This window comes from Hemicordylus capensis, chromosome 2 (genome assembly GCF_027244095.1).
Source record: "Hemicordylus capensis ecotype Gifberg chromosome 2, rHemCap1.1.pri, whole genome shotgun sequence".
In the NCBI taxonomy this organism is placed as follows: domain Eukaryota; kingdom Metazoa; phylum Chordata; class Lepidosauria; order Squamata; family Cordylidae; genus Hemicordylus; species Hemicordylus capensis.
Window position 1 is genome coordinate 330,160,605 of NC_069658.1, and position 26,449 is coordinate 330,187,053.

Consider the following 26,449-nt stretch of genomic DNA (forward strand, 5'->3'; position numbering starts at 1 on the left):
TAGGCAAACACTTCTGCACCTTCCTACGACGCCTCAACTCTTCCCTGTGGCATCTGAGCCAGCAGCTTGGTTTCTGGCTCAGCTGCCAAGTTTTGGTGCCGCCCTCTCCTGGGTTGCTCCTCAACTCCCCACTGTTCTAATTGATGGGTGGAAACCTGCTGCAGGGATTTTGGAGTGAGGCGCCAACAGAGCCCCGGACTGGCGTGGGCACAATGAAACAAACAAGATATTTCAACAGCCAGCTGTCCCACAAGCAAAACAAGCCAAGCCTTTGCAATTTCCTAGGATCATGGGAGTCAAATTCCACTGGGTTAGTAGGAAACACATTCCCTCTCCCGGCCATATGCAGTCGTCTTTGCCATTTCTTTAGACAGTCCCTTTGCATAATTCGCAATGCCAAGCCTGTGGCTTGGATATGGTCCAAGTACACATCATAGGTATCCAATAATGCCATTAAGTTTCTAGAGGTGACAGGGGCACAATGAAGCTCAGCCAGCTTATCAGGCTAATAAATCTATTTAATGTTCCGCTCCAGTATAATTTAGAGAAGATTTTGCAGGGAAGGGCTCTGTGCATTCTACAAGGCTGAATTCTTCCACACCCAGCAAGGTCTGTGCTCCAATAGGATATATAAAATGAACTATGGACAATCAGATAATCTAATTTGTTTTCTGCCCTAGAAAGTCAATTGTGGCAGACAGTGAGTGCCCCAGAGCTACACAGTTAACCTCTGAGCAGTATACTGATGGAACAAACCAGGCTAGCTCCAGCAGGGACCATGGAGTAAAACAAGCTATACAGCAGAGAGCTGTGTGTATCAAGGCTTTCATCCAGAACCCCACACTTGCCTGAAAAATGGTTCAGGGTAAGACTCTTCCACGGCAGCATCACACAAAATGTACATAATATGGGCCTCCAGGATTAATATATTACACTGGGTGGTACCAGCCCTAAAAGCAATATTATTTGAGAATGCTGACAGGATGTTTGCACTGCGAACACAACAAGACTGCTTTCTGGTTACACTGTCTCAGTTACTGAAATAATGTTCCGCTCTAGGACTTTCAACTCTGGGGGAATGCCATACTCTATTCTTTTCAATCATACTGTAAGCTTCCATATCTTTATTTGTACAGCTTACAAATTGACCCAAGAAGAGTAGGCATGCCTAAGCTAGTGAAATCATTGGGGTTAGATGTGCTTGACTTTGAATGGGACCAGGCTGAAAATCTCATCTCACATACCCCTAACCAAAAGGGCAACAAACCCAGTAGGCAGAGAAGCTGCAGGATGGTAGAAATCACAATCTGTATTTCCTCCACAATCTCAGAGTATATTTCCGCTACAGGATTAAACTCACTTTCCCTCTTTAGACTGAGATAGTTCCATCCTAAAACATCAATATGATTCTCTCTGCCACCACAATCACTACTCCCCACTTCTGCAAAAAGAGAGTGTTCTCCGGTATAAGGTGGAAGTCAATTTGGTGATGTGATTAGAATGCCAGATTAGGACTGGGGAGACCTGGTGCCAATCTTCACTCAGCCATAACGTTCACTGGGTGACCTTGGGCTAGCCACTCTCTCTCCCCCTAACTGACCTCACAGAATTGTTGTGTGGATACAAATGAGGGGTGGGATGTCACGCTAACCTCCTTGAAGATATAAATGCAATCCTGTTTTATTATATATGCATAGCCCCATTTCTTGCTGCACTGGTTTAAGAAAAACTGAGTTCAGAGCAACCTTAGCTTGCATGTTATCTTTTGGAAACACCCATTAATGTCTGAATGTGATCGCTTATAACACCAAGAATGTTAGGAATGATATTACAGTAAAAAGAGAAAGTCATGAAGCCTGACGCATCAGACAGATTTTTTATTCCAGAAGTTGCCAGGCAGAGCTTCCACTTCAGGGCTCATCACTCTGGCCAGAACCTTCAAATCCAGAACTGGGGCACCAAGCAGCAACAGAACAGAGGGATCAATGGTGCCCACAGCCCCACTCTTGCATTAGCTGTGGAGAAACAGCTGATGCCCAGATGATCCAGGCCCATGGCCTGTTGGACGGCCAAGACCTTTAATGAGCTTTTGAAGCCGATGCTTATGCTTGAGTTTCTCAAACATTCAGGATCCAAACACAGGAGGATCTCTTGGAGGGCAGGATCTCACTCAGTCACTTACAATACAAGACGTGCACAACCATGTCAAAACTGGAGTTTCAAAACCAGGCACAGAGTGAGGACAAGCCAGATGGACAGAAAACAAATCCTTTAGGACAGGGCTCAGGCCAAGGTGGGTTTGCCATGAAGCACAACAGGCCAACTCTGGTTATGAAGGGATAAAGCCCCAGCCCCGATAAGGAAAAGCCTTTGAAACGATTACCTAGTAACATGACCCTTTACACATTCTTCATTGGTTTTGTCCAACAGACTTTCTTTAAAATGACTACAGCCCTGAATCATGGCCATTCACATTCCACCATAACAAGCCTTCCATCCTGACAAGCAGTGCCAATGTGGGCACAAAGCAGGAAAACATCCGGCCCTCCAAAACAGATGTGATAGGGAGGCAACAGCCTACCTGGATGGACAGAAAGTGCCAGATGTCATGCTGAGATTCCATTCCATTTATGGCAACAGTCTGCAAAATCCACAGTGCTAATGGCTACAGAAACAGAACCCAGCTCCTGACTGTGTTTCAGGAGCAACTTCCTGGGCCAGGCTGACAGGCCCTTTTGCCCCTACCAGATCCCATGGGTCCGTGTTGCATGGTGGTGCCTCTGCTCCTTTGCAATCCCGCCACAAGGACTCTCTCACATGCTCTGTTCAAATCTTTGAGGATTCAGCTCTCTCAATCCAAGGTGACTCGGAGTTGATACCTCTGGGCTCAGCTTGGAGCTGCCGGACTTCACTCAGCTGCCTCTCCAGAGCTTGGTTCCGGTGGTACATCTCCATGTAGCTGGCCTGAATCTCCCGCTGGTAGCGCAGGACTTTCTCTTTTTCCCCTTGCCAGGTTTTCCGCTCCTGCTCAAAGTGAGCCGCCTGCAGCTGGGCTTGGCGCCGCTCCCGCAGCAGCTCTGCCCAGAGCCACTCAGGCCCCTCGGCATTCTCTCCCTGCATCCCCCGGCATTTGGAGTCATCCGTTTCACATCCCAAGAAGTCCTGGCATGCTTGCATGGGAGAGTCCCTTGGAGGAAGAGGGGAGCCAGGCTCTGGCAAGGCTTGGAAAGAGTCCCCCAACTGTGTCTGTTGCGAGTCCTTGGCTTGGAGTTCTGTCCGGGCCTCCCGCAGCTGGGTTTTCAAACTGAAGATCTCACCCAGTTTCTGTGCCATCTCCTCCTGAGCATCTCGGAGTTGCTGCTTGAGCAAGGAGATCTCTGCAGTCTTCTGACAGACCTGCCAACATAGTACATTAGGGTGAGGACAGGGGGAAAGTGTAGACAGGGAGAGTCAGTGAGGCAGTGGAGCCTGTGCAGGGCAGCAAAGCACAGCACTGAGAGGCTGGGATATTTCCAGGCACTAGTGCCATGACCACAGTGGAGTCAATGAAGCAACAAGAAACCCAGAGGGAAGGAGATGGTGGAGAGGCTCAGAAGGGATCGTGAACATACTGGGCAAGGCTTTGCATCTGAAACTTGATCCCATAGCTGGTACAGCTTTGCTAGCTACCCAACGGGAGTTGATCTGTTTTGCTGAACCCCCACTAGGGGGTTCAGTATATCAGCAGCCTGCACTCGTGGGTGGAGCCACACGGACATCAGCAGAACTGTGTGTCTAGTTAGGAGCAACCAAGGACCAGGCCCATAACAGAGGACTAAGTGCATGTTTTCCCCACTCACCTCCCACTTGGTCTCCTCCAGCTTGGGGCTGAGGCGCTCTGCCTGCTGCTGCCGCAGCCTCAGCTCCTCACATTGGCTCTGCTGAAGTTCCAGCTCTTCCTGGAGCCGCTTCTTCTCCTGCTGTGCCTTATAGAGCTGCAGCTGAAGTGCCCGCTGGCTACGCTGGGCCTGTTGGGTCACCTGCTGCAGCTTGGCCACATACATCTGCTTCAGCTCATCCAGCTCATCCATCCACAAACGCTGTTTGTCCTCGAATATCTGTCGGAATAAGAGAAGATAATGAAGGAGGGCCCAGAGAGAGCAGAGCAGATGTAACTGGCAGATCAAGGGCTTTTATTAATAAGGAGGATCTCCAATACATAAAGCTCACACCTTTTACAGAAAGCAAATGCATTCCTCTCAGGAAAGGGCTGAAGAATATCATCCTTAAAAGGTCTGAGGTTCAATCCGTAGCCTCTTCAGATCCATGATCCCAGACAACAGGCCTTCATCTAAGATCCTGTTGCCCGTCTGTTTAGACAGGACTGAGTTAGGACGACTATTGGCCCGATTCAGAATAAGACAGATCCTTATAATCAGCCAGATTAACTATATACGCCTGATGAAAGGGTATTCGGTTCTGGAAAAGGGGCAGTTTACCAAGATCCATGCCACTGCTTAGGAGTTGGAGGAGCAAAACACAGTGCAGTGACACACTACAGGGTGCAGGATCATTAGAACCACCCAGGAGCGAAAGCACTGTTAGGCAGCACTAACCTCTGTGTATAATCCCAGCCTATAATTTGGGCAGTTCTCTTGTGCACCCGGTTGCACTCACGTCCTCAACACAAAGAGAGCTTTTGAAACAAAATAATGATTTTTGCTGTGCCACTCACCTGGTAGCCTGTGGTGCATAAGAATTGCCTCTAGGCAACTAGGCAGGGAAACTTTACCAAAAAAGTTCTTTTTTTTTCTTTTTAGGCCATACAAATGATTAACACAGGTATGTGTGGGCAGGCAGAATAGTAAACATGTGTGGGCTAGTAACTTTTGTGAATGCTATTTGCATGATTATTTTAAAACCTGACCTGCCTGCATGAAAATCTGCCACTGGCTCTCGCTGCAGGGACTCTTGACTTCCTGGAGTGGTGTTAGGATTGTGCGGGGAGGGAAACACGGAGCACGAATTCCCAACCACACACTCTGTTCCCCAGAGGAGCTCAGTCATCTTCAACATGGCCCAGGCATGTAAGGAAAAGCATCACGCATACTGCTGCTTTGTCTGACTGGCACATAGGCTACCACAAGTGATTCAGGGGAATCACAAACACTTCTGCCAGCATAACTCTCTTTCTTTTCTGTGGCCGTATTGTGAATGATATACTTCATGAGGAATGTGCAAAAAACTAGAAGCTGGCTTCAGGACTAGATCAGCAGCAGAAGTTGGTTCAGGGTGGGTGTGGAAAGCAGACACGGAGGCCTTGCAACTGAAACACTACTAATCCTCCTGCCCCCGTGTATACCCAGCCCATGTTAGTCACTTGTAGCTTACTGAAGCCTGAAAAAAGCAACCAGTATTCTTCCAGTATTCAAACCTTTCTCTGTTTGGTTGCCTTGAGACAATTCTTATTCATCACAGGCGTCCAGGAGAGTGGCTAATAATACACCTGAAGAAGGAATGACATGGATGACAGCGATTGGTGGGTCATGCCAGTAAAGGATGGAGAATGTTAGGAATTGAGGAGGAAGTAGGATCCAGGAGGCAAGGAGAGAGCAAAATGAAGAAAGGGAGAGCAGTCTGTAATACTCAAGGGACCAAATGGGCCTTGTGGAGGAAATTTGCCTTGTGGAGGAAATTCACTCACCTGTGTGAAAGGGTCATCATTTTCACTCAGGTTTCTCTTAAGCTGCCGGAGCTCCATGCCTTTCTCACCCAGCCGGTCCTCAAGCTGCTTCACCACATCTTCCAAGGAGTAGGTGGGTTCATAGGGAGGGGGTGGTTCCCCAGAGCTCTGCAGTCGGCTCAGGCTCTTGCAGGACATGGGTGCTTTCTCTACAGCCAAAGGATCCCGTGGTGCCCGTGAGGCCCTGTCTAAGGAACCACCAATGTGGTTGATGTGGCCTACAGAAGCACTGAACTGGCTTGGAGCAGGCTTGAAGCGGGGGTTGTAGGTGGGGAAGCTTTGGATGGAGTTGGTGCCCTCATCCAGACTGATGGTATGCAGCAGGTGGCTGCGCAGAGGGCCCCGTTGTGAGGAACTGCCAGTGCTACTCTGTGTCAATAGTGTGTGGAGACTCCCATTGCTCTTGGACAACTTCTGGCCTTTTGCTGATGACAGCCCCTGCATGGACAACAAGCTCTTCCCAGCCACCACCTTGAAGGCTGAGGGCCTGATCCGACACTGGAAGGGACACAAGAGACATTAACAATTACAGCAGCCCAAAGTAGTCTAACAGAGAAGGAACAGGAAGAGATCAACACATTTTTGCAAGATTTTGAAGAGCTGAGCATATAAAGAACCCAGCCATCCCACTATTTATCCCCTGCATCTACCTCTTGCATCTGTAAAAGACAGCATAGGTCATAGAAGAAGACCTCTCTATAGCCAGGATGGCCAGCTTCTTTGGCCAGAGGATCTGGACAATCTTTGGCCAAGCTGCTTGGAAGCCAATCCCATCCTTTGGAATAGGGCTGCACAACTTTAGCCTTCCAGAAGTGTTTGGACTTCAGCTTCCATCAACCCCAGCCACAGTGGCCAATAGTCAGGTATGAGGGGAGTTGTAGTCCAACATCTGCAGAAGGGCCAAATTTGTACAGCCCTGCTCTAGAACAATTTGCCAGGGATGATCCCACTCCTAGATAGAATATATTCAAAGGTGCCCCTCCTGGCATTAAAGGACCAGAGAAATAACAAATAAATAAGATAAATAAAATGGATCCCTGTCCCCAAAGGGCTCACAATCTAAAAAGAAACACAAGATAGACACCAGCGACAGTCCTTGGAAGTACCTCTTGAATCTGATGCGGTGCCTTAGAATTGTGAATGGCTTAAGTAGCCCTACTGTTTGCTCTCTAGACAGCATGAGAGATGTCACTTCAGAGTTATCTGGCCACCTCTCAGCCCTTCCAGTGCTGAAAAGAGAGATACCCTAGAGTCCTCTATTCCAGTGGGGCTTTCTCTATTTCAGTGCTGGAAAGGTAGGTTGAGGGGTGGCTCAGAACAGTTTATGACTCTTGTCATGCTGTGTTTAGCTTTGGTTTGGCATTACCTGAGCAAGTCCTCTGGCAGTGGTTTAAACCAAACTAAACATAGCACATCTGAGATACTGAGACACATCACTTCTGAGCCAATCAGCTGCCCAGCAGGGCCTTCTCAGAGCTGACATAGAGAGATATCTTAGGGACCTCTGCGATGGTTCAGACAGCCTGGACTATCTTTTCCTTCAGCAAGGAAAAGGCTGGATGGTAACTGGCTTGGAAGTGGGAGGCTCATACCCAGCTATGGACGCAAGCAGCTTTTTCTGGGCCAGTAGCAATATGTGAGATGCCCCCTCTGAGCTACTGGATGCTGGGAGCCGTGAGGAACCAGTTGTGAGGCTGGGTACAGCCCAGGGTCCCCCAGTTGGCCATCCCTGATCTAAAGAAGCAGTAGCTGATGCAGTGGTCTGTCTATTGCAGACCACTATAAGACATTCCACCCAGTTCATGCCCCTTCTCATCAGTCTCTGCCAAGAAACCTTCCTTTCCTTACTGCTACTTCCCACATCTTCTTCACCTTGTCAAAGCGTCCACGTTCAGGCAAAGAGCTCTTGGAGAAATCTGCTCCACGGTGATTGTCCCGGAAGTACCGTTCAGGGGACTGGTTCTCCCGGTCACTCTCATAGTCCCGTTTAAAGCCACCACCAGACGACTGGTGCTTCTTCTCAGCCCGAGCATCCCGCTTTCCCCCATGTAAGTAGCCAAAAACTTCACGCTGGGACATTCCTTTCCGGAGCAACCCATCTGGCTGACGCATCCCTCGAAAACCTCCTGGTGTGCCCGGTGAGAACTCCTGCTTCTCCACTAGGCTGCCCACGCTGCCCATGCTGCAGTCGTTGTCCAGCTCAGAGTCCAGAGAGTAAGGATCAAAGAGACAATAGCTGGGGTCACAGGTCACATGAGAGGCCTGTGCTGTTGCCATGGAGATTTAGAGACAAGTGGGATTCCAGCACTGCCAAAAGAAGTCACATACACACAGGTTATCGATACATTTCTTCACACAAGTCTCTAAAAGAAAATGAGCTAAACTAAACTATTCCTCTTAGTGAAAAGGCAGAAATAGCTGCTCACTACAGGTGAAACTCGGAAAATTAGAATATCGTGCAAAAGTCCATTAATTTCAGTAATGCAAATTAAAAGGTGAAACTGATATATGAGACAGACGCATTACATGCAAAGTGAGATAAGTCAAGCCTTAATTTGTTATAATTGTGATGATCATGGCATACAGCTCATGAAAACCCCAAATCCACAATCTCAGAAAATTAGAATATTACATGGAACCAAGAAGACAAAGATTGAAGAATAGAACAATATCGGACCTCTGAAAAGTATAAGCATGCATATGTATTCAGTACTTGGTTTGGGCCCCTTTTGCAGCAATTACTGCCTCAATGTGGCGTGGCATGGATGCTATCAGCCTGTGGCACTGATGAGGTATTATGGAAGACCAGGATGCTTCATTAGCGGCCTTCAGCAATTCTGCATTGTTTGGTCTCATGTCTCTCATCCTTCTCTTGGCAATGCCCCATAGATTCTCTATGGGGTCAGGTCAGGCGACTTTGCTGGCCAATCAAGCACAGTACACTGTATACTTTTCAGAGGTCCAATATTGTTCTATTCTACAATCCTTGTCTTCTTGGTTCCATGTAATATTCTAATTTTCTGAGATTGTGGATTTGGGGTTTTCATGAGCTGTACGCCATGATCATCACAATTATAACAAATTAAGGCTTGACTTATCTCGCTTTGCATGTAATGCGTCTGTCTCATATATCAGTTTCACCTTTTAATTTGCATTACTGAAATTAATGGACTTTTGCACGATATTCTAATTTTCCGAGTTTCACCTGTACATTAGGAGCCCTCCTCTGCCTAAGTAGCTGAAAACACCAAATTAAGCCACTAACATTAAAAAGTCTTACATCAGTTAACTTTGTGCCCAGGCCTCTGCATCTCCTCCTGTCTTGCTTTACCCAGCGAATCAGACCAGAGTCAAAGCACACGAGACACCTCGCCAAGTAGCAGCAACTCCTATAGCCAGCTGAGAGATCTATCCAGCTCTGACACAGGCCTAAGCGGCACTCTTCCCAGGATGTGCCAATTCTCATATCTAGCTCCACCTCCTGCCTCAGGCAACAGGGCAGGGAACCAAAACAAACATATTCTAGGTGTCCAGGAAAGAACTCTTCAAGACCAGAATTACTTTTGCTGCTCTCTTCTGGATTTGAGCAGAGTTCATTTCCTTATCTTTAGTTCCAAATCAGCTCTTGGACTGGTCTAGATACCGTGACAATATCCTTTGTCCTAAGGAGGTAGGCCCCAATCATGCATACCTTCCCTACCTAACGCAGCCTCCTGCAGCCATTCGTGCTCTGCCAGCAGCAAACTTTGTGGCTATACTGGACACAAGAATTTGGCCGGTCCATTTGTGAACCCTCCATATCAGAGTTCCCTGAGGCTGTGACTCTGCTTGCCCCTGTGGTGACTTGTTGCACTGCAGCAACTTTCAAGTCTCCAAGTTCTATGCTACCCTCCCTGCCTTATGTTATTGGCTTCCGTGCAGACAGGAAGAATGAATATAAGTGGCTTCTGTCCAATGTAGATCTTCTCGCCTCAGTTTCAGAGTCTCCTTACTTGCTTCAGTGGCCTGTCTACTTGATCTCTGGCATGTTCCTGACCTTCAACTACCAGTTTTGATCTCAAAACCTGACTGTCTGCCTGGCTCTCCTGGTCTGGCCTTCTAGCCTTGTCCCACCTGGTAGCTGCTGCCCACAGCTCAGCCATGACACACAAGTAATGGTGCTCCTGCTCAGGATTCAGCCTTGGCCTCCTACCATCTTCTCAGAGTAATCGCAATGATGCAACAGCAATCTCTACTGCCATGAGTTCCAATCCTTTTTCCTGTGGCTGGAATTATAATATGTCAGGAGCTCAACTGTTAGCCTGGTCCCACAATCCTGCACCCACAGAGCATGTTTATAGGCATCTCCCAGTCACCACACATGTGGGAAGTGAAAGTATACTATAGTCATGGCACTGAAGCTTAAATGTATGATTCACAGAAAGCATATTCTCTGCACTAATTGTGAAAACATAATGCCTGCCAACTTAACTGTAGCAGGATAAACCTGTGATACCTACAATCCAGGAATGCCATGGACCACCTACATATTAGGGCTGGTTTGGGTGATATGTCCACCGGCTCTCTCAAATGCTAGGAGAGGAACGTGGATGTGCACATTCCCCACCCCCACCCCCACCGCCCTGTGTTGTCTTGCTGCCACTGCCTACTTGCATGGAGGTGGTGGGGTTAGTCCTAACTGCCCCTCTTGAGTGGTGGTTTGGATGACTTTCCCTCCCTCTGCATGGATTAGACAGCAGTGAAGTGGCACACTGGATGAGGAGGAGATGTGTACACCTATGCTCCTGCCCGTCACATTTGAGAGAGCTTGCAGACAAACTGGCAGAACTAGCCCATTCTCTCCGGGCCCAGCTCCAGTCAGACACTAGATCCAGATGTCAGCAGTGTGAGGAAATGAGCAAGTATGAGTTGCCATGTAGCTATTGCCTCCCCCCTTCCTTTAAGTGTTAGGTGGGAGGGGGTTGTCTGGTTTCTCGGGGTAAGAACTGAAATAAATGTCCTGGCACAAGTTCATTCTGGTGAGGCAGAGTTTCCTTTAGTAGGTAATGTTCCCGGCAGCTAAATTGGAAACAGATGCTGACAAGAGGACAGGGGGAAGCACAAACAGCTGAACTGAAGGAAACAGGAAAGGATATTTGGGAGGCATGAGGTGCAGAGCTGCACCATTTCCTGAGCAGGTGTGAAGGCTACAGATATCCAGCATTGCTAGGAGGGAGCCTGAAGTAACTGCGACCCAAGTGAATGGCAGACATTTATTGTTGCATTTATTTATTTATTGTTGCATTTATATACCGCCTTTCGTTAAAAGACAACCCCAAGGCGGACATGACCCTTTCCTCCCATGCTGGAGCTCCTTGGTCTCCAGGCCAAAGTGCCCAGTGATTAAGTGTGCTGGTGTAGGTGCCAGAGGCATAGGGACGAGCTCCATTCTGCTGTTCCTTCCTTTGGAGACCCTCAAGTCAGCCATATCCTGCATTGCCTTATAGCATTAACAGGGTCAAGTGACAAGTGGGGTCCACCTAAGCCAGTGGCCAACTAACAAAACAACTCCTTCTGGGGTGGTTTTATTTGAGGCTTCTGCCAATAAGCTAATCTCAAGGTTGCTAATATGATGCCAGTTTCCACCATTCCTAAATGAGGGCTCATCTCCTGAATTGCCCAGGGTGGTGGGACGAGAAAGGCTGGCACTGCCAGAGCATGCTTGACTGCTCAGCATCTCAGTTTTAAATAAGCCTGCTGCCAAATGCTTATGTTCTGGCCCTGCAAAATATTGACCCTAAGCACTGTGCAAGCTCATTAATTATTAGCTAATTAATTAACCCAGAATCCCCATAATCCTGGGTCAAGAAAATGTCATACATAGGGAAAGAAGCCAGACAATGATAAAGAACTTGTACCAGCTGGCACCAAAAAGTCAGTGGCTGAACTGGCAACAAAATCCAAGGCTTCAAATACCCTCCTGCAGAGGCCAGTAAACCAGTGTCAAGTGGTCAGGATCAAGGCAGTTCCAAAAAGGAAGGTTTCCATAGCAGCTATGGCGGATTAACGTAGTAGCAAATGTAGCATTTGCTACGGGCCCCGCGTTTTTGAGGGCCCTGCACGCCTGGCTTCCAACTGGGAATTAAAGTTAAAACTTTACCTGTTTTATTTGGTCCATGTTAGATAAAATATCCCTTTTTTGCTAAATGTGCCTTTTAAGAGAAGGCTCAACACAGCATTTGTCCAGGGGCTGTTGCTGGTGCCTACCACATTTTTTATTTTTAGAGTGTGAGCCCTTTGGAGACAGAGAATCATCTATCCACTCTTTATTTTTCTATGTAAACCACTTTGAGAATTTTGATTGAAAAATGGTATATAAATGTTCACTGTTGTTGTAGTAAGTGTGAGTTTGTGGCTTGGTCTCCCATACTCCAAAATATAGCAAATGAAAAAATTGAATTACTTTACTATGCAAGTAAATAATTTATGTTTTAATATTTATGTGCATTTTTTAAAATTTAGGGCCCCATTATAACATATGCTACAGGACCCACACTAGCTTAATCCGATCCTGCATAGCAGCAGCCTTCCACAAAGTAAGAAGTAAGAACTTAACAGTTCTGAATTTCTTACTTCAGAAAGTAATTCAGAACTTTTAAGTTTTACTTAAAAGTTTTACTTAAAAGTTACTTTTACTACCAAACTTTTCCAGTAAGAAACTTGTTTTATAGCTGCTTCCCTCATACATGCATGGAAATCTTACGTAAATTTAACTAAAGGTTTATTCAGCAACAACTCAATTTTTCTCCTTCTCCTTTCCCTCCCTTTTCTTTCCAACTCCTCCCTCACACTCTCTACAGGATTCCCCCAGGACAAATGTCCAAACAAACAAACTGCAAAAGATTGCTGAACAGAATACAACAAAGCTGCCAGTGACTGACCAGGAGAGAGATCTTGGGGTCATGGTGGACAGCTCATTCAAAGTGTTGACTCAGTACATGACAGATGTGAAAAAGGTAAATTCCATTCTAGGGATCATTAGGAAGGAGATTGAAAATAAAAATGTTAATATTATAATGCCTTTATACAAATCTATGGTGCGGCCACATTTGGAGTACTGCGTACAATTCTGGTCACCATATCTTACTTAAGGACACTGTAGAACTGGAAAAGATGCGGAAGAGGGCAACCAAGATTATCAGGGGCCTGGAGCACCTTTCTTATGAGGTAAGGCTAGAGCATCTGGGGCTTTTTCATTTGGAAAAAAAAGGCGTGTGGTAGCAAGCATGACTTGTCCCCATAGCTAAGCAGGGTCTGCCCTGGTTGCATATGAATGGGAGACTTGATGTGTGAGCACTGCAAGATATTCCCCTTGGGATGAAGCCACTCTGGGAAGAGCAGAAGGTTTCAAGTTGCCTCCCTGGCTTCTCTAAGATAGGGCTGAGAGAGATTCCTGCCTGCAACCTTGGAGAAGCCGCTGCCAGTCTGTGAAGACAATACTGAGCTAGATAAACCAATGGTCTGACTCAGTATATAGCAGTTTCCTATATTCCTAAGACATGTTAGAGGTGTACAGAATTATGCATGTAGTAGAGAGAATGGACAGAGATAAATCTCTCTCTCTCTCTCTCTCTCTCTCTCTCTCTCTCTCTCTCACACACACACACACACACACACACACACACACACACACACACACACACACACACACCAGGAGTCATCACTGGATGCTGGGAAATGTAGCACCATCAGAAGGAAGTACCTTTTCACAAAGCGCATAATTAATCTATGGAATTATCTGCCACGGGATGTGGTGATGACCACTAGCTTGGATGGCTTTAAAATGGGCTTAGACAAATTAATTAGGACACGGTTATCAATGGCTACTAGTCTGGTGGCTATAGGCCAATTTCAGCCTCAGAGGCAGAATACCAGTTGCAGGGAAGCAACAGCAGGAGAGAGGGCATGTCCTCACCTGTTGCCTGTGGGCTTCTTAGAGGCATCTGGTGGGACACTGTGGAAAACAGGATGCTGGACTAGATAGGCTTTGGGCCTGATCCAGCAGGGCTGTTCTATGTACACAGCTCTTCATGTTCCGATAATATAGTCTGTTTCAAGTAGGCCTGTAGCAGAGAGCCAGCCCAGCTTTAACAGATGTTGATGCAGTTCTATTAGAGGAGGAAGAGCTCTCCACCCTTGCTGCTTATATCTGAATCCCCAGTTCATTTGGCAAGGACAAGGGTAGTGGCTGAAGACTCTCATTATAAGGATCCTAACCCAGCACCAGCTGCAGGTAGATTGGGTATTTCAGAGCATGTCCCAGAAGAGATGGTGACCCAAATTCCTATAAAATGCCAAGCCCTGGCCTGCGGGTTCACACCCCAGGAAGTTGCTTTGAATAAACAATAATGATGACTCTCCTTTAATTGCTTACACACACACACCTGCCCGACTGCTCTGACCGTGTGTTGTCATTGTCCTACAAAGGATCCCAACATCTCTTCCCATAAGCCAATGGGGCAGGCTCCCAGAAGAACTGAAGAAGCAAGCCTTCATTGAAAGGAACATAGCAGGAAGAATTCATGCTTTGCTTTTTGCTCAGAGCTTAGCAAAGTTTGTGGGAGGTCAGGGAATGGGGTAAGTAGAATCAAAACAAGGGCTTTAAAACTGCCATGAAGCTTGACTGGGCTCACATTGCTACACCTGTTCAGGTCACACGTAGGTTGTGATGCACTGACTCCATATGTAAGTTCATCCATCAGACCTACTATACTTACTAGGATGGAAGCCAGCCCCCTACAGATCTCTGCCTCTTTCTGTAATGTTCAATCCATGGATTGGTCTCCAACAATCTCCTATAGTTCTGAAACCCTTTCAAATTAATTTATGTCTCCAATCTTTTATCTTCTTTTATGTACTATATGCAAATATATGAGACTTTCTCTTGAACTTCTTTATTTTCCCATCAAGAACATCTGGAAGAATGTATCTTATTCATTACCAAGGATATGTTCCATCATTCTTGATTAGCTCTTCAAACTTTTCAGGCGTCATCATTTATCTCCAGTCTAGTCTAAATATTTCTTTATTAGTTACCTTCCTAGTGTTCACGTTACACGTGTTTTTAGGAATGTCTTTTTTAGTTCTAAATTTATTCTTCCTGCCTATTTTCTTGGATCAATTTTGCCTCAAGCCAGCAGCCTGAGACTGCTAGTGAAAATTTCCCCTAAAACCAAACTCACAATGGAATAAAAAGTATTTGGGGGCAGCATGGAGATCTTTATACTAGGAGAAGACTAAATTTAAGAAGGAGCTTAGTTGCTATATATACAAATAGAGGAGACTGACACTGCCTAGAACTATGGTGAATTAAAATAGGATTCAAGGCAGAACAAGAAGAATGCAGAAAAGAAACGGATGTAAAATACATACTGAAATATTTTGCTTAGCAGGAAGTGGTTGCTTAGAAGAAAGTGGATGAAGGCTCACTCATGATGAAACAGTAGTATGTGACCTTTCTTTTTATCATAACACAAACACAAATGGACTTTAAGTTGGCTAATTCCAAAATGATTAAAGGAAACTCTCTTTCACATCATTTCTAATTGACTTATGGAAATATTTGCCACAGGTTATGCTTGGGGATTAGAATTTAGCCAAGATTTAAAGTAAAATTGGACAGGTCCATAAATGAGAACTAGAGCAAGACTAATTGGTGTTACATAGCTGGAGGGACATAAATATCCATGCCTTAGGGCTAAATTCCACCACCTTATGAAATTTGAGGGTACTGCCTTTTTCAGATATCTTCTCCTATAGTGTGCATTTTGCATATGTTTTCACCTCCCTTTAAAATACAACTCATTGCCACTTTCAGAGGCAGGAGATTGAGCAAAACTGTCAAGTCCTGGAGAGATGAGGGCCAGAGATTGGACAATGAAACCCAAAGCTCCTCTGCCCATACTGATATCTGACCATAGACTCCAGTGCCTGATTTTGTGACATCATCATTGAAACTGACGGATGCCTCCTTACAGGATCAGACCAGCCCAAAAAGGTATAGGAATTTATAGAAATAGGCCAAGAAACTGGGTACATTTATGGTCCATAAATTGGCAAGAGATAAAGTCTTGATAGTCAGTACAAATAGACAGGGAAACATACCAGCAGGGATTCAAACCAGCAACCTCTTGCTCCCTAGGCAAGTGACTTCCACACTGCGCCATACATAAATTAAAATAACAGAGAAATCTCACTGTGCATAGGTTGCCAACCAGACATCTTCAAACAAGACCAACACCCCAAGAACGTTAGGCTTATTTCATACACTGCCCATGTAAAATGTATAGTTTTACATCTTCCAAACAAGGTGAGGTAACAGTTGAAACGAGGAAGTAGCTAATGTTCCCTGTATCCTTCTAAATCTAAAAATAGTAATATCATCATAGGAAGCAGCTTGTGAAACCCCTGGGAAGGTAGGGCTGACTATACTTGGAGCATTCAAGGTTAGAGAAGTCATATCCAGACATTCCTCAGAGTATGAGTATTCTCAGACTTGGCTCTGCACTGATCAACTGTCTCAGAAGGAGAACAAACATATCTAAGGAACTGCTCAGCCACTAGACAGAGCATCCACAGGCAACCACATGCCATTCATCATAATACGTGTATGTGCCTGCGCAGGACACATTGTGACCCTAACTGTCCCGAAAGCGCCCTTCAGCATGCGAAGAACCAAAATGACACCGCATACACAACAGACTTATTCCTAATATTTAAATATACATCTAGAAAGATGGGCTAGAAACTTCTTAACAAAGAAAAGCAAAGATCCTTAAGCTACTCAATTCTGCTCCAGTTAACAAGGTTGTGTATGACATTCTGCATGCATACAATCTGGGAAGGAGCCATAGCTCAGCAGCAGAGCACACACTTTGTATCAAGGTCCTAGGATCCCATTTTCTATGAGAAACAGGGAAAGACCTCTGCCCGAAGGCCCTGGAGAGTCATTGGCACTCAGAACAGACAATAGTTGACTATATAAACCAGTGGTGCTTTTATATGTTCAGTCTCCAAAATGTTTTCTATTTTTGTGTGTGGGTGTATATGGTTTACTTTTGCAACTTGACATTTTATCTGTGGAATTTTTTTATAGCATTACACACACACACACACACACACCATTGTTTTTTGTTTTACAATTCAGATTACTTTGCAGCGGTACTTGAGATACATTTCACATCATATGAATATGAATATGAATATGTATATGAATATGACGAACATCATCTTAATCTCTGTCACCCTATTGCTCTCAATGGTTTTGTCCAACAAAGAAGGCTGTGGAGTTCTACGTATGGGAGATAATGCTTTCAGTATAGTTGTGGACCATTTATTTATTTATTTATTTATCTTGTATACCACCCAAACTTTCATCTCTGGGCGTTTAACAATGACATAAAAACAATTAAAACAAATATAAAAGGTTAAAACAGTTTAACAATTTAAAAACAGTATAAAATTAAAACCTACAAATTTAAAAAGCTGAAAAAGGTTGGGTGAAAAGATGGGTCTTCAGATGTTTAAAAAAAATAGTCACAGATGGGGAGGATCGCATCTCAGCAGGGAGCGCATTCAACAACCTTGGGGCAGCAATCGAGAAGGCCCATCTCCGTGTGGCCACCAGACGAGCTGGCGGTAACTGGAGATGTATCTCCTCAAGTGACCTCAGTGGGCAGTGGGGCTCATAACGAAGAAGACGCTCTCTTAAATACCCAGGGCCGTTTGGGGCTTTATAAGTTATAACTAGCACTTTGTATTTTGCCCGGAAACCAATTGGCAGCCAGTGTAGCTCTATCAGCAAGGGAGTAATGTGGTCGCTTCAAGATGACCCGGAGACCAACCTGGCTGCCGCATTCTGAACCAACTGAAGTTTCCAGACTATTTACAAAGGCAGCCCCACATAGAGCGTATTACAGAAGTCAAGTCTGGAGGTTACCAACAAATGTACCACTGTTTTGAGGTCATTGATCTCGAGAAATGGACATATAAGCCAAAGCTGATAGAAGGCACCCCTGGCCACCGCCTCAACCTGAGAAACCAGGGAGAGGTGTGGATCCAGAAGTACTCCCAGACTGTGGACTTGTTCCTTTAGGGAAGTCTGACCCCATCTAGAAAAGGTAGGTCAAAATAGTCTCTGGAGTTCTGACCCCGCACAATAAGTACCTCCTTCTTATCTGGATTCAGCTTCAGTTTATTCTCCCTCATCCAGCCCATTACTGCCACCAGGCAGGCATTCGGGGAAGATATGCCATCTCCTGAAGAAGTTGACATGGAGAAATAGATCTGGGTGTCATCAGCATACTGATAACATCCCACTCCAAATCCCCTAATGATCTCTCCCAGCGGTTTCATATAGATGTTGAAAAGCATTGGAGAGAGTATGGAGCCTTGAGGGACACCATACTTAAGTTCAGATTTTGAAGAGCAACTGTCTCCAATCAACACCATCTGGAATCTGTCCAAGAGGTAGGAGCGAAACCACTGTAAAACAGTGCATCCCACCCCCACCCCCCTCAGACGTTCCAGAAGGATACTATGGTTGATAGTATTGAAAGCTGCCGAGAGGTCCAAAAGGACCAACAGAGTCACACTTCCTCTGTCAATTCCCAACTGGAGATCTTCCATCAGGCCGACCAAGGCAGTCTCCACCCTATAGCCCTCCTGGAAGCCAGTTTGAAATGGGTTTAGATAATCAGTTTCCTCCAAGACCGCCTGAAGCTGAGAGGCCACCACCCTCTCAATTACCTTGCCCAGCCATGGGAGGTTCTCCAAGGTTGCAGGCAGGAATCTCTCTCAGCACTATCTTGGAGAAGCCAGGGAGGGAACTTGGAACCTTCTTCTCTTTCTCGAGCAGCTCCATTTCTGAGGGGAATATGTGCTCACACATCAAGTCTCCCATTCATATGCAACCAGAGTGGACCCACCCTGCTTAGCTAAGGGGACAAGTCATGCTTGCTACCACAAGACCAGCTCTCCACTCCACCCTCTGAAGAGTGGAGCTTCTGAACCCTATTTGGCTCTTATAGCCTTAAGCCATCTTCCTTTCCTCTTGCTATTACAGTACACCAAACCTATTCTTAATTCTGCAGGAACTCATATCTTGGGTTAGATTAAAACATACAAATTCAACTTTCCCCCCTCACTATTTTTTGCCACGAAAATAAGCACATGTTCAATAACTGATTTGCAAAGTACAGGCTGATTCACATGATCATTTCAATGTCAGTTAAAGGGAATCTAGGGATTCCCAAGGCACATGCTCCTGCAGAGCATGTCATGAGAACTCGGGGGTTGGGACAAGGGGACAGCAATGTCAGCTTGGCAGCACACAAACGGACATGTAACCAAGATAAGTAATCTTAGATTTGGAGTCAGCTTTCCGATCTCTGCTACACATCCGTTTGTGTGTTGCCAAGCTGACATTGCTGCTTTCCCTGAGTTCATATGACACACTCAGCAGGAGCCTGCACCGTGGCAATCTAGGCCTTGACAAATTTTATTTGGATCTAGGAGCCAGCCCAAATACTTAGGAGCCAGACAATGAACACACTTGACAACATTACTGGAATTAGTGATGGACACTATGGAGGGAAAGGGTAATGGGGCTTCTCTTTATCCCCTTTGCATATAACATACTCAGAACAGACACAGGACTGCCTGGGACAAATCAAGATGTTATTAAGTAACTCTAGCTCTGAATATCCTACTCTAGGCACTATGGTTAAATTTCTAAGAGCCTTGGCTCCGTGGTGCCTGGGATTTGTCAAGCTCTGCCCTAGATTCCCATTTAACTGACTTGGCAATAACTGTGAATTAACAACATTCCCATGGTCCAGGCCCAGAAAAGTACACCATATTCCTTGCTGTTAGCCACATCGTAGGGGATAAAATGCAAAGGGTAAAAAAAATCTGTCTACCAAAAAGGTTTTTTTGCGGGTAAAAACATATCATCAGCTTTATGTCTGCACATTCTTTACCTGCTGCTATAACACATCAGATCATTAAAAAGTATAAGACAAAGTCAGGATGAAATGGATGTGGTAATTTCCTTGGTGTGTCTGACAACTCCTGTTACAAGCAGCAAGGCGATCTCCTAAGAGCAACACACAGGTTACTAAATACAAACTCAAGCATCATAAAGCTCTTATTTAGGTTTACAACCCCACAAACTTAGCTTGGATTCTCTTGCCAAGACAAAGGATCTGATAAACCTTACTTCAACCTCTAGTGTTCAGCTAATACCCTGGGATCATTTCTGCACATACCAAGTAAGTGGTGGCAAAGCAAGTGAAGAAGAAAAGTACCCCAATATGAACCATCCAAAAGGAGTAAGATTCATAATAATGAAACACAGATGTCCTCTGGACCTCAGGCAATCTTATATTTGATCTAAGTTAAAGTGCAGACTTTCCTTGTGGCACCACTTGACGAGGTAAAACATCAAGTAGGAAAACAACAGAAGAACTAGCACAATCTTGATCTTATTAGACATCCAGGGTTGCAAATTTTATCCTAATGATCAGTGAGCCTGGTGGCTTTTCTGTCCTTTTCTGTATGGCTTGGTTGATAGAATGAGTCATCTCAAGCTATTTTTGCAACGTACTCACTCTCTGCATTTGGCAAACTGTAGTTCAGATTATCTGGTTTGGTCAGAGGAGAGGGCAGTGTAGGGGCTTGTGAAAGTGGGTGGACAGTCCTGCCTTCCAACAGGGGGTTGCACTACATTACATTTATTTTATTTTATTTTATTTATTTAATACATTTCCATACCGCCCAATTTAGACTTCTGCAATCCAGTGACTTGAAACTGTTGATAATAAGGTGTTGAGGATGTGACTGTGGGGAGTGGCATGTATTTGTTGGACTGTTAATGAGTGGCTCTACTCATCATTGGCAAAGGGATCCTGGGAAGTGGTCTCAGGGCGCAGGAGCCTGGGCCCAGGACGAATCTTTAAAATAAGGTTAAAATAAGGCCCTTGGGAATCTTTCTTTTTAAAAAGGTTAAAAGTAGGTGCTATGATGGTCACGACGTCTACACCTACAAAGATTAGAATCGTTCCAACAATGGTTTTTCCCATGACACTCTATGGATGCAAAAACCGGACTTTGAAGAAGCAAGACAGAAAAAGCATCAACGCTTTTGAACTTTGGTGCTGGAGAAGACTTTTGAGGATACTATGAACAGCCAGGAAAACAAACAAACAAATAGGTCATAGAACAAATCAACCCAGAATTTTCACTCAAGGCACAAATGACCAGGCTCAAACTATCATACTTCGGACACATTACGCAAAGACCCAGCTCCCTTGAGAAGTCTATAATGCTGGGGGAAATGGAAGGAAAGCGAAGAACAGGATGACCAGCAGCAATGTGGATGGACTCAATCACAGCAGCAATGAATGCACCACTGAGAAACCTTAAAGGCCAAGTTGAAGACAGATCATCCTGGAAATAATCTATCTATGTGATCGCTAAGAGTCGACACCGACTTGATGGCACTTAATCAATCAATCAATCAATCAATCAATGATGGTCTGGGCTTGGGTCCTGGGTCCTTTAGGGGCGTAGCAATGCTCATGGTCCTGGGGTTAATGGTGGGTATCTGAAGGATGTTAATCTGTTCTGAATACTTCCTAAGGAATCCTTCAGAGTTCCATCTAGATGCTTTCTCTATGCAGCCAACATATGCGGCTGTTGAGTGAAGATCTGTTGACATTACTCACTCGACTCAATTTTTCTTTCCAGGTTCTGTGGTCTTTGGCAAGCTGACGAAATCTGAATCCATACAACACCAAGAATTATTGCCAGATGATATACTCTAAAGAGGGCAGACATATCTGCCACTGACAAATGCTCCTGCTTCACTAAGGAGCACAGTCTTGGGAGTATACCTGAATTCACAGCTGCATCTAAGCAGTAGCTAGAAACTCATTTCATCAAATCTGTTTGGTGAAAAGGTTGTCATCTTTTGTCTTCAGTTCCAACACAACCACCTCTGTGATGCCTCTGTAACTTCATATTTGACTACAGCTATATTTAGGAATGTTATGAGTTTCTTTGGGGGACTCCAGTCCAAAAACAGGATATAAACAAGATAAATAATATTTATTTATACCATGAAGCACATTCTATGTGACCTTCAAAGACTGCATGGAGACTGCAGAAACCTATTCCAGACATGGCAGGGACCACCAGGCACAACTTTCCCAAGTCTTTCATAGTCTATACTGTTTACTGTGGACTGCAGAATACAATTAGCATTGCTGGTTTTCACTTGTAAAATCCTAAATAACATCTTGTTCCCCATGTCACATCATGATCCTTACGACAGACTAAGAGTATATGTTAGAAAAGCACTCACAATAGATTATCTAGTGTTATTCCCTTTCAGGGAGGTTTATTAGAGCCCTTGGCTAAAATCAATATAATGTAAAATGTAATCCTATGCAAGTAAGCTCCCACAGTGTTCGATGAGATTTACTCCCATGTTACTGTAATTGGATTTTGCCTTAACTTTTAAAAATTAAAACTAGTTAATATGATGGTTGACATTCAGAAAGAAGCATGTTTTAATATACTATCTTTTAATAATACATCACGCATTACTCCTCCTAAGTGTTTGTGAATAGGATAGCATAGGAGATGCTGTTCTGGATGAGCAGTCAGGCTACACACTTGCTTTGCCACCTATGGTGGCAAAATATACCCAAAGGTATATTTTGTAAGAATTACTTTTGAAGAAGATCACAAGGGGGAAAAGCGCAGGCTTAGGTATCCAAGCAAATCTCCAAGTCATTTGCTCCCAAGGGTTTCTGCTCACTTGGCAAGATCACCAGAGGGGGCTCTGCTCCGCATGCCAACGATGAGAATGAGAGAGAGGCTCCTTGTTGAGCGGGCCAGGGCCTTCTCAGTCATTGCCCCCATGCTTTGGAATACTCTCCCAGCTGGAAACCGTTCCTCAGTCTCCTTGACAGTTTTTAGATAAAAATTAAAGATGTGGCTCTTCACCCAGGCTTTTGAATGAAAGCATTGTTTTTACTACTGCTGCTTTGTGTTTTATGTATTATTTTTTAACTAGCTGGGCCAGGCACAGAACATCTGTGCCTCCGCTGGCCTGGCCGGCCCGCTTCTTTCCCCCACCGCCCACTTCTCCTCCCACCCTATGCCTGGCCTGCTTCTTTCCCCCACCCCGCCCACCTGTGGTTTCTGGCTGGTGGGCTGGCCCACATCTCCTTCCACCCCCCCGCCTGCCCCACCAGTGCTTTCTGGCTGGCTCCTAGTGGATGGCCCGCTGCCTGCTCCCACCACCACCTGCTCCTGCCAGCCGGCCCGCTACTGCTTGCTCCCGCTGGCCGGCCAGTGGCCAGCATCCCTATTTTCTCCCCCGTCCCTGTCGCTAATCGGCAGCTGCTCACGAACTCTCGTGAGAGCTGCCGCGCATGGGATTAGTGACAGGTATGATTAGTGATGGGTATGCCTAGCAGGTCACCTAAAGTGGCGCAGCGGGGAAATGCTTGACTAACAAGCAGAAGGTTGCTGGTTCAAATCCCCGATGGTATGTTTCCCAGACTATGGGAAACACCTATATTGGGCAGCAGTGATATAGGAAGATGCTGAAAGGCATCATCTCATACTGCATGGGAGGAGGCAATGGTAAACCCCTCCTGTATTCTACCAAAGAAAACCACAGGGCTCTGTGAGCGCTAGGAGTCGAAATCAACTTGACGGCACACACTTTATGCCTAGGAGAAATAAGTAAATAGATGGGTTGTTACAATTTTAAATAGAGATTATTTTTCTATGTATATTATCTGTACTTTTGTATTTTAATTATGTATTGTTTTAATTTTTGAGATCATCTGTACCTTTGTATTTTAATTGTGTATTGTTTTAATTATATTGTAAACTGCTTTGAGATTACTTTACTGAAATGTGGATATAAATGGAACAATAAATAAATAAATTTGTATACTTCCATACTCCCAAATATATTGCCACCCTTTTACAAAAGGGGCCAGAATTCCGGACTGGGATATTTCATGCCCCTTCAGGGTGGTCTCTTCCAGCAAGAGGGTCAGATTCCTAGCAGAAGGGAACAGCCTCTTGTGTTGGCTTCACTCATTCTTGTTAACAATCCTGATATGGAACCTGCTTTCAGCAGTCACACAGCAGGAGGAGCCCCTGGGTGGAATTCTCTGTCCTGTTTTATGCAGGAGACCACAATGGAACAGAATGGCAGTTCCTTAAGAATAATGCAGGCCAGAGGGAGAATTAGAGGGAGGGATAACTTCTGATAGATCCAGCAGAGGACAGTATGCAGAAATTCAAAGCATTGGAAGCAAGATCCATTTGTCCAGAATATCTGCCACACCTTGGTTTCATGCTCGCAGTTGCTAAAGTGGATTACAGCCTGCAGTTGCGACATAAACATGGATCAAATGAATGGGAAACTGTACCCCTCTATTGCTTTTTAGCCGGCTTGACTGTGAGTGCAAAGGGATTATTAAGGAGTGCAAAGGGATCATTAATTCATGCTAAAGGATCTTGAGCATGTCCACATGGAGGCTCCCACCCGCTAATGCTAGACAAGGCACTTCACAACAAGGACACAGCAAGGTTGGAGTAGGCCCTGGGACGACTCCTGAGAACCCAAGATGTGTTCCTGCCTTCTCCTCCCCACCCCATGAGGAGGAGAGCAAAGAGCAAGTTGTCATGCAGGGCCCCACTCCTTCAGGGGCATCTGCCCCCCACTTGTTCAATTATAGCTATCCTCGTGCTTCACAATAAAACAGCTTTCCATTTTTTAAAAAACCAAAAAACCCCAAAACACTCCACCTCTGCCACCCCAGCCCACTTGCTTGTTCTTATGGTACTACCAGTAAGAAGGAAGCAGTTGAACCCTACAGGCTGGCAGACCCACTTTCAACCTAGAGTCAACTATATCAGGGTGTCCGATGCCAGAAATATTTGACGCCTCGCCATTTGCTCAGCTCTCCTACGTATCCCACGGCCTGCTTGCCACTGCCAAGTTCTCCCAGGTAAATCCCTCAGGAGGAGAGCGCGCGCACACAACTATTACGTGTTCCGGTTTATCCAGATCTGCGACTAGGTAGAAAACTATCCCGGAACCCAACCTCGGCTCTGAGAGAGTTCCCAACGCGCAGCCTGGTGGTGATTATTATAGCCCTCCTACCATCATGACCACGACGTGCGCGTGTAGACTCTTTTACGGCACAGACCCTTTGCTACGGAGTTCCAATCAAGGGTCGTCCTCGCAAATGAAAGGATCATGAGCCTTGTTCCCAACTCAAATTATTCGACCCAGTCCCTGGGTCACCTCTCGCCTCCGCTGGATTGAAAAGCCACGGTCCACCGGTCTGTTGACCATCCTGAGATGCCAAGGCGGCGATCGACTGAGCTCTAACGCCCAAGGCGTCAGCATCGCCAGACCAAGCAGGGTTCCCCCACTGTACATTCCTCGGCACCCTGATTTCCTCCCAACGGTACTCATCACCACGCACCATCTGCTGCTAGCCCGCTGCCTACACCAAAGGAGTCCCGTTTAGTCCCAGACCACGGCGGAGATGGAGTTCTGCTGCTCTGTTCCGAGAGCGCTTGAGGCTATATCGGCGAGCGGAGAGACCACATGCGAGGAAACGAGAGAGGGCTAGATCGACCGGGTTTAGGAGAATATCCAACAAGCGCTGGTGTCCGCAAAGGGATGGGAACAAAGGGCCAGCAGGCGGCTGGACAGATCCCTGTCTAAGCTGGACTCAACAAACTCAGCTTCCCAAAGGAGAGTGGCGGACAGAACTAACTCACCATGTTTGCTGCCTGCAGCCCCGATGTCCGGCTAGCCTGGACTCCACTCCTCCTCCGTCTCTCCTCCTGCAGACCCTCAGTTAGATCTTTCCTTCCCTCGCTGAGATTTGAACACCCCACTGTAGGCTACGAACCCGGGAGGCTCTAGCTGTGCCGCTGGGGAGGAGACAAAACCCGGTCTGGATCTGCTCAGCAGTTACGCCTACCCACGTCTTAGAACGAATCAGTGGCACTTGCAGTACTGCAGAGGCAATAGTAAAGCACGGCCTGGATTTAGCATCCTTCTCCCAGACTCGGGTTTTCCAAACAAGGATGGAGTGGGTAGTAAGGTACAGGCTGCATGCTACTAGGAAGTTTCAATGACACTGGGTGTAGCCCCTCTGACTCATGTAAGAATACTCTAGTATCAGTGGTCAGTTAAATTGTCCCAGTTGGGACCAAGGAAAATTACAACTTTTGAGAAGGCAAATACAAACCATTAAATACCCAGGAAGCAAATATGGAGCAACATCAAAGGCAGAAGATTACAGCCAGGAACCATCACTCAGTCTGAATAGATCCAGGAGTTAGTGGTTGTTGCCCCAAGGAGCAGACTAGTGCAAGGGGAGATGACTTAATTAAAAACCAAACATTGCTCATCTTGTAATTTAATTGATAACACTTCTGATAAAAGTTTGTTTGTAAGATCAGGGTTCAAGTCTGGTTCATTCCAGGGGTTGTTGTGCACTGAGACTGATCTTGTCCTCTAGGTTTTCATTTTAAAATTGGTTTGAAACTCACGCTGTAACAACAGCATCAGATAACTCCTACCTGCCCTTTGAACATGAATGCCATCTATAGAGCCCAGCGTGGTCCTATATAGAC

General features: G+C 45.6%; 1 protein-coding gene across 1 annotated transcript; it reads right to left on the reverse strand.

The window, feature by feature from the left end:
* Positions 1–1,862: 1,862 nt before the first annotated feature.
* N4BP3 (NEDD4 binding protein 3) lies at positions 1,863–25,722 on the reverse strand. Its single transcript, XM_053289066.1, has 5 exons — positions 25,586–25,722; positions 7,595–8,029; positions 5,684–6,220; positions 3,840–4,097; positions 1,863–3,396 (listed from the first exon to the last, which is right to left on the reverse strand). Exons 2-5 carry the CDS (start codon positions 7,997–7,999, stop codon positions 2,827–2,829), a joined length of 1,770 nt encoding a protein of 589 aa, XP_053145041.1. The 5' UTR covers positions 8,000–8,029; positions 25,586–25,722; the 3' UTR covers positions 1,863–2,826.
* Between the last annotated feature and the right edge of the window lie 727 nt (positions 25,723–26,449).